Source organism: Bison bison, unplaced genomic scaffold (genome assembly GCF_000754665.1).
Source record: "Bison bison bison isolate TAMUID 2011002044 unplaced genomic scaffold, Bison_UMD1.0 scf7180017864146, whole genome shotgun sequence".
In the NCBI taxonomy this organism is placed as follows: Eukaryota; Metazoa; Chordata; class Mammalia; order Artiodactyla; family Bovidae; genus Bison; species Bison bison.
Window position 1 is genome coordinate 6,701,462 of NW_011494718.1, and position 9,186 is coordinate 6,710,647.

The following is a 9,186-nucleotide window of genomic DNA, read 5'->3' on the forward strand; positions in this document are numbered from 1 at the left end:
GAGGATGAGATGGCTGGATGGCATCACTGACTCGATGGGCGTGAATCTGAGTGAAGTTCGGGAGTTGGTGATGGACAGGGAGGCCTGGCGTGCTGCGATTCATGGGGTCGCAAAGAGTTGGACATGACTTAGTGACTGAACTGAACTGAGAAAGCTGCTTAAATTTTAATCAGGTAAACAGTATTCTTTCCATCATAATTATTGAAGAAATACTTTACTTCAATTGTTTAGAACCTGGCTCCCCAAATTATGACACATTCTGCTTAAATCACACAATATCAGATACTAAGAGTAACACCCACTTCCATATGGAGAAAAGTCTCAGCAGTTGAAAATGTAATCAGATTGTCGGCACGATAGGTAAAAACACACAGAATTATTTAAAGAAAATTAAATTTAGAAAAACCTTATTCAAAGAAAAGAGCATTTTGCACAGACTCTGCTACATTAGCTGTCACAGTGTAGTAAAAAGAAAAAAAAGTGTATGACAAATGTGCCTATTGGATTTACATTCTGGGGCTCTGAGAAATTTTACTGAAATTATTTTAGGTTTTCTGTTAAAAATCCACAATTTTGTAAATGTCTGATGAAGAATAGTTTTACGAGTTCCATAAATATAAGACCACTACTGTCACATCAAGTCCTCCTAGTAATAAGTTCTGAATCCCTCTGGCCTATTAATAATATTAACAGCTAACATGTGTTAAACTTTTGCTATATACCGGTACTTTTCTACAAATCTTACATGCCTTAATTAATTCACAATAACTTATATCTTAAATATTATTAATAACTGCATTTTATTAGTTATTAGGAAGAAACAGAGGCACAGAGGGGCTAATTTTCCAAGGTCACACAGCAAGAAGACACAGTATTAAACTTAATACAATCTGTCTAGAGTAGTGTTCTTCAGCAGCAACGTGATCCACACATGTAAATCTAAATTTTCTAGTAGCCATGCTAAAAAAATATAAAAAGCAAGTAAAATTTATGACTTATTTAACCCCAAATATTCAAGATACTACTATTTCAACATGTGATCAAATACAAAAGACATTAAGTATCTTACATTCTTCTTTGAGGATTAAGTCTTCACAATCTGTTCTGTGCTTACACTTAGCAGACATTTCAGTTCAGACTAGCCACATTTCCAGTGCCAGGAGCTCCGAGCGGGCCGTGAGTACCAGAGCCTGCTCTCTCACCTGCTAGCTAGCTACCAGAAAGGAACCTAAGAAGGTCTTTGTCATCATTACTAGAGAATATTTATCTTTTCAAACATAGTTAAAATACCAGTAATCTAGCAGCATCCCATCTTTTTTTTTTTCCCCAACTGGATCTTGAGAGGGGGACAGATAAAAAAGTTCATCCACTTGGAGAGACAATCCACGTGTGTGCACATCCTGCATCAGCTCTGGTTATTACTATCTTTCCAAGGATGTCTGTACAGCAAACATGCTTGAAACACAAAGATGGTGTCTGCCCTGGCCGGGAGGCCACATCTGCTTCCTGACCACGGTAACATGTCCTCCTCTGAGGCAGAGCTTAGCGAGGATACTGGTGGCTCCATCCTAAGACTGGGGGGTTCCTAAGCTTTGGGATCCTCCACTGTGACACAAACCTGCTATGGGCCTTGGGAGTTAAGAGGAACCAATGCCAGCACGGAGCTCACTCTACCTGCTATGCCGTAAGTGCTTTCTTGTCTCTGATCCAGGAATGTTGTGTCTTCTGCCACATCTATCAAGCTAGAAGGCTAATTTGTTAGTCTGAAAGTAGGGTCAAGTCTCAGACCCCTCACTGTTCTTGACACAATTTTGTGTTACTAGGTTCTGAAATAGCCATCTCCCAGAGAAGAGAACTTACATTTTTTCATGGTTAGGACAAAGATTAAATCAAGTTACTGTTTTAGGATTAAGGTTTCAGAAAAATGGCAGGAAAAAAAAGCTTGATATGGTTTCCCCGAGTACTACCAGCAGTTAATTCCTGTTTTTAGCTTATCAAATTGCCACTTAAATTCCTTCACCACAGTAAACAGCTGTAAGTGTTTCCAGTTTCTTTCACAAAATAGTTACATATACTGTACCTTTCCACAACATTTGGCTTTGTCTATAATCTTCAGGGCAAACTCCTTTCCGGTTGACCTATGAATAAACAGAGGAAGGCCATTTAAAGACATACATCAAAGACACCATCCTTCCTGATTTCCTCTACAGCAGACTCTGGGAAGAAAGACTGGCTTCCTCCTCTATACCCCAGAGAGGATGCTGAGTGACTGGGGTCTGGGAGAAAAATACCCCCAAAAAGATTTTTTAAAAACCCACAAAGCCACACTATCAATCTCCTTTTATAAATATCAATCATTACAATATTACTAAGTAACTCACATATTTAAAATAGTTAAATTCTGTTGCATCAGAGCTGGACGAAAGATATTTTTCCACACTTAAATCTCAAAAATAGTTCTCTTAGGAGACAGAATAAAATTTAGAAAAATGAATCAAAGTAACAGAAAATTTTCTTTTATCAACATCTTTACATGAATCTATTAGTCCATCAGGCCACAATTCAAAGCTGAAAAGTCCTTAGACTTTCACTACCCATTTCTCAGTCAAAACTCCAGTGACGATCTGGTGCCATTCCACCCTCACCTCTAAACACCCCAGGCTGGTACTGGAGACATCATTTCCTTGGACACAAGAATCTGGGTGATGTTATTTAACCTTTAATCACCTTTAACGTCATTTAAGCTGAACATGCCAAAAATACATCTTTCAGAATTCAAGAGAACAGTTCAAGAAAAAACACTGGTATTCTTGGAATGCATTAGTTCTCCCAATACAAGCTACATTTGGTAGGGGGCCATAGTACACACTGATGACCTACCTTGGAAGAATAACTTTTATCTAAATTAGTATATGGTATATATAGCAGTAAAGAACCCATCTTCCAATGCAGGAGACTTAAGAGATGTGGGTTCAATGCCTAGGTGGCAACCCGCTCCAGTATCCCTGCTTGGAGAATCCAGGGACAGAGGAGCCTGGCGGGCTACAGTCCACAGGGCTGCAAAGAATTGGACACGACTGAAGCAACTCAGCACGCATGTATGCATGTATATATAGTGTGTTAGTCACTCGGTCGTGTTCACACATATGCGTACAGAGTATAAACCTGCTTTCTACTTTAAGAGATGAATCAGGTCTCATCCATGAGCCAGACAGAAATGGGAAAGAATACGATTCATTAAAAAAAAATAAAATCTACTACAGCACACCTGTGGCAGGCTTTGCTCTCATCCTATAGTTGTATTAATTCATTTAATCCCTGCAGTGAAAGTGAAGTCGCTCAGTCATGTCCGACTCTTTGCGACCCCATGGACTGTAGCTTATCAGGCTCCTCTGACCATGGGATTTTCCAGGCATTAGTCCTGGAGTGGGCTGCCATTTCCTTCTCCAGGGGATCTTCCCAACCCAGGGATCAAACCCGGGTCTCCTGCATTGTAGACAGACGCTTTACCGTCTGAGCCACCCCCTCATTTAATATTTAATTTCATATTATCAGTAGTTCAGAATACATGAGTTCTGACTTTATTCAAGATCAGAAACAGCCAACTTTTGCACATATTAAAATAATATTTCTGCTTTTCCAGCCTTATTTTAAGGTCTTGATTTCTCAAATGGTAAACAATATTAAAACTGGAAAAGATTCAGATTAGAGTCTTTGCACTTACAGGCTGTTTTTCTAGCGGTTCTAAGTGGTAATTTTTGTTGTACGGGGTGGGCAGGAGGTGAGTTTTCCAGAAAGTTCTGGTAACTGCAGTTTTTCTGTTTTGCTACATCTTTGGTGGAGGTTTACTGTTCATTATATGATATAGAAAGCAGCTCCTTGTCTTCCAAGCTCCTTTACTTAGCTCTGGTACACAGACTGTTGCCCAAGCAACAGGCATCTAAAATATGACTTGTAAAGGCTCATTAGAAATCCTAGGCAATATTTGGTTTATGTTATGGGGAAGGGCTCAGACAGTAAAAAATCTGCCTGCAATGAGGGAGATGCGGGTTTGATTACTGGGTCAGGAAGATCCCCTAGAGAAGGGCATGGCAACCCACTCCAGTATTCTTGCCTGGAGATCCCAGGGACAGAGGAGCCTGGAGGGCTACAGTCAAGCTGCCTGTGAGCACGCAAAACCACTCATCCCTAGGGTGGAATCTCTGAGAAGGCCTTCTGTTCATTCGGGTAAGAATAAGTTCCAAAGCAGAAATGTACGCATCAGTGAACAAGCGATTATCTTCCTTCACCTGTCCATGCACTCTTTGACGACTGCAAAATTGCCGTCTCCAATAACTTTCCCAATTTTGTATTTCTCAAGAAGAGTCGACTCAGAGCACCTGTGTCCATCCACACCTGCAAAAAAGGATAAACGCACATACTAATGAACACGTCACATTTCACCTTGATGTTTACATATTTGTAAAATAACAAATCTAAACGCACTTCTATATCTATAGTAAAACTAAAAATCCTCTGAGCATATTTTCTTAATAAAACACCAAAATCACCAATTTCCTTTTAACCTTGTTGGCTGGAATCAGAAACCAACAAAATCAAGAAGACTCTTGAGAGTCCCTTGGACTGCAAGGAGATCCAACCAGTCCATCCTAAAGGAAATCAGTCCTGAATATTCTCGTTGGAAGGACTGATGCTGAACCTGAAACTCCAATACTTTGTCCACCTGATGAAAAGATCTGACTCATCAGAAAAGACCCTGATGCTAGGAATGACTGAAGGCAGGAGGAGAAGGGGACGACAGAGGATGAGATGGTTGGATGGCATCACCCACTCAACGGATATGAGTTTGAACAAACTTCAGTAGTTCATGATGGACAGGGAAGCCTGGCCTACTGCAGTCCATGGGGTCGCAAAGAGTCGGACACGACTGAGTGACTGAACTGAACAAATTCCTGAAACATCAGCTGAAAATAAGTGGTCAACTTTGGGTAATAGGGAAGTCTAACTAAAACTGTAAATTTTTTGTCAATTCTGGGGAAAGGGGAAGTGGGTGATGGTGGGGATTTAATCTTAGACATTTTTTTTCTCAAGATTTTCTAGTAAAGAAAATTCTGGCCAGTCATGAATTAAGTTAAGTTAATGCCAATTTCTGGCTCCAAGTTATCTCAAAAAGAAGGTGGGGGGAGGGGCAGGAAGAGGAAGTGGTTAAGACTGACCACTTTTTACAATGCATCCCCAAGTGGACTGTACACAGCAGACATCAAAGAAAAAAGCCTACTTACATTATCTAAGAAAAACGAAAATCTACATTTAGGAATTGTAGGCAGATTCAGTTCAGTTCAGTCACTCAGTCGTGTCCAACTATTTGCAACCCCATGAACCGCAGCATGCCAGGCCTCCCTGTCCATCACCAACTCCCGGAGTTCACCCAAACTCATGTCCATCGAGTCGATGATGCCATCCAGCCATCTCATCCTCTGTTGTCCCCTTCTCCTCCTGCCCTCAATCTTTCCCAGCAGATTTCCACTAAGGAAAAATAATGGAAACCCAGAACTAAAATTTGAAATTGGGATTGCTTAATTAACACAGATGTGACCCCTGACAACTAAGGCTGAGAAGGTTAACTGGGGTCATGATCTCTTGGCTGTTTAGAGAGACCACCACACAGCACATGTGGGTGTGGGGTCCACCAAGCTCACGTGGATGGCTTCCTCTACAAAAAAGCAAACATGGAGAACTACCTTCAGGACTCATGCAACGATCAATTTCAGGCCCTCCGTTGACATTGGAAGAAGATCGGCCATGCGCAGAAACCTGCTGCAAAAGGACAGTGCTCATTATTTATTCAGCCTATTGACTCTGTGGGTAAGTTTCCGCATAGAATCATATAGAAATAGAGGGAGCATCCCCTTGCTTCTCATCTCACCCTTCTTCCTATACACAGTCCCACTGATACAATCCCTTAGACACAGGACTTTCAATTGGTATCATGAAAACTGACACCGTGCTCCTCTTCGATACTGTGTTACTTTTGATCTCAATGACCTAAAGAAAAGGAGACTTTCATGGCATCATCGATGAACAAGGTAGTCACCCACAGCACAACACCCTCCAGAGGGTTCAATACCTAGACAGCAGCCCTGGCCCAACCAACTCCTTTACCATCCTAAGACAGTAGGAATTCCTCTGCAGCATCATCAGGATTTTTTTTTTTTTAACTAGGAAACAGGGAAATAAAAGATAAAACTAAATGATAGGTTCCCACCTAACAAAAAGCTGAAGTCCCGGTCTAACACAAATATCTCTAAATTTTTCGGTAAACTGAAAAGGCAGAAGAACCAGAGATTAAATTGCCAACACCCACTGGATCATCAAAAAAGCAAGAGAGTTTCAGAAAAACATCTACTTTTGCTTTATTGACTATGCCAAAGCCTTTGACTGTGTGGATCACAACAAACTGAGGAAAATTCTTTAAGAGATGGGAATATCAGACCCCTTGACCTGCCTGCCTCCTGAGACATCTGTATGCAGGTCAAGAAGCAACAGAACTGGAAACAGAACAAAAGACTCATTCCAAATTGGGAAAAGAGTATGTCAGGGCTGTATATTGTCACCCTGCTTCTTTAACTTATATGCAGAGTACATCATGAGAAATGCTGGACTGGATGAAGCACAAGCTAGAATCAAGACTGCCGGGAGAAATATCAATAACCTCAGATATGCAGATGACACCACCCTTATGGCAGAAAGTAAAGAAGAACTAAAGAGCCTCTTGATGAAAGTGAAAGAAGAGAGTGAAAAAGTTGGCTTAAAGCTCAACATTCAGAAAATTAAGATCAGGGAATCTCCCATCACTACATGACAAACAGATGGGGAAACAGTGGAAACAGTGAAAGACTTTATTTTGGGGGGCTCCGAAATCACTGCAGATGGTGACTGCAGCCATGAAATTAAAAGATGCTTACTTCCTGGAAGGAAAGTTATAACCAACCTAGACAGCATATTAAAAAGCAGAGACATTACTTTGCCAACAAAGGCTATGGTTTTTCCAGTGGTCATGTATGGATGTGAGAGTTGGACTGTAACGAAAGCTGAGTGTAGACGAATTGATGCTTTTGAATTGTGGTGTTGGAGAAGACTCTTGAGAGTCCCTTCGATTGCAGGGAGATCCAACCAGTCCATCCTAAAGGAAATCAATCCCGAATATTCATTGGAAGGACAGATGCTGAAGCTGAAACTCCAATCCTTTGGCCACTTGATGCGAAGAGCTGACTCATTTGAAAAGACCCTGATGCTGGGAAAGATTGAAGGCAGGAGGAGAAGGAGATGACAGAGGATGAGATGGTGGCATGGCATCATTGACTCAATGGACATGAGTTTGAGTAAGCTCTGGGAGCTCGTGATGGACAAGGAAGCCTGGCATGCTGCAGTCCATGAGGTTGCAAAGAGTCGGACAGGACTGAGTGACTGAACTGAACTGAAACTGAAAAGGGTTTCCCAGATGCTCAGTAGGTAAAGATTACATCTGCAATGCAAGAAATGCCGGCAGACATGGGCAGGGGAAATCCCCTGAAGTCGGAAATGACAACCCATTCCAGTATTGTTGCCTGAAGAATCTCATGAAGAGCAGCCTGACAGTCTACAGTCCATGGGGTCACAAGACTCAGACAAAACTGAAGCAACTGAGCACACGCAGGTAAACTGGCTCTGCTTATGACACACACGCTCGTCATCGTTGTTCTTGTTCAGTCGCTTAGTCGTGTCCAACTCTTTGCGGCCCCATGAACTGCAGCACGCCAGGCTTCCCTGTCCTTCACCATCTCCTGGAGCTTGCTCAAACTCATGTCCATCGAGTAGGTGATGCCATTCAACCATCTCATCCTCTGCCGTCCCCTTTTTTTCCTGCCTTCAATCTTCCCCAGCACCAGGGGATGCTTTTCTAATGCATCGGCTCTTCGCATCAGGTGGCCAAAGTTTTGGAACCTCAGCTTCAACATCAGTTCTTCTAATGAATATTCAGGATTGATTTCCTTTTCCTTTAAAATTGACTGGTTTGATCTCCTTGCAGACCAAGAGACTCTCAAGAGTCTTCTCCAACACCACAGTTCAAATGCATCAAATGATAAAATATGCATCATTATTTACTATTATTTTATTTTATGTATTATTTATTATTCTGTAGGCTTATGGAATTTTTTTTCATAATTTCCAAGGGCTATTACACCTCCCAACTCAATCTTTTCTCTTTCTTAAGTTTCTTTCTTTTCTTAAAAAAAAAAAACTTTTAGGAGTTTACATGGTCAAAGGTCTTACCAAACACTAAGAAGTAATTCTGGCATTTTTTGCTGCTGATAGTTTACACGCTTGTGCCTTCTTCATCCCTGCATTCCCTGTGTGCACCACAGGGCCGGGGGAACACACCGCTCAATTCACACTTGCTAAACAAAAACACAGCCAGCACAGGTCCAGGGCAGGGACCCATCCACTCACGGCCCGCAATCTGGAGACCTGAAATCCACTCGGGTAAAGCGGGAAACCTCACAGAGTCTGAGTTTCATTCAATCCAGGAAAACCCAATACTTATAACATTCCTTCAAACAGGACCATCCAGAAGTTCTTTGGAGATAAAATACAAGCCTCAGCAATGACAGGCATATAAAAACTGAGCTGTTTCCTCAGATTTCACATAAGCATACCTGTGTGGATGGTAAAACCAGGAGTGGTGTGTCTTGTTAGGAAATCCAAGGCCACTGAAAACCAGCACTGAGATGCACCAAATTAGCGCTGCCCTGAGGAATAAGTGCGCCTTTCCTAAGCGCATGTCCTGCACTCCGACAGGTGAGTGGTCCTGCAGAAACATGGGTGTGTGTGTGTCCCTTTCTGGCCACCTTCACCTGACGAGAACTGCAGGTGGCTGAACAGCTGGCTCCTCAGAACTCACTCACTCTTTCCTCATAACACATGTCATTGACAGACAAAGTTTTTCAAAATTTAGCCTTTTTGCTTGTTTCCTGCTTTTTTTTTTCCCCTGCTAAAACTGAAGGCAATTCCAAATTCAGCAGGAATTCCTGCTAGAATGTTTAAAAGTTAGAATTTAAAATCCAAGCCCCAGAAGGTGGCATGAAGGGAAGCTGGAAGGAAAACCACAACATTCCCTGCAGCATTCGTGGATACGGCAGGCACTCC

General features: G+C 41.9%; 1 protein-coding gene across 6 annotated transcripts in view; it reads right to left on the reverse strand.

Annotated features, from left to right (window-relative positions):
* DCLK2 (doublecortin-like kinase 2) overlaps positions 1–9,186 on the reverse strand; it is a 186,562-nt gene that overhangs the window by 29,901 nt on the left and 147,475 nt on the right. For 3 of the 6 annotated variants that reach the window (XM_010840770.1, XM_010840769.1, XM_010840766.1), the window contains 3 exons: positions 5,742–5,814; positions 4,290–4,395; positions 2,081–2,138 (listed from right to left, as the gene is read on the reverse strand). In XM_010840770.1, coding sequence (XP_010839072.1) covers positions 2,081–2,138; positions 4,290–4,395; positions 5,742–5,814 — 237 coding nt within the window. Of the gene's footprint in view, positions 1–2,080; positions 2,139–4,289; positions 4,396–5,741; positions 5,818–9,186 lie in introns of all 6 variants that reach the window. The other 3 variants (XM_010840768.1, XM_010840767.1, XM_010840765.1) reach the window with 1 other exon arrangement.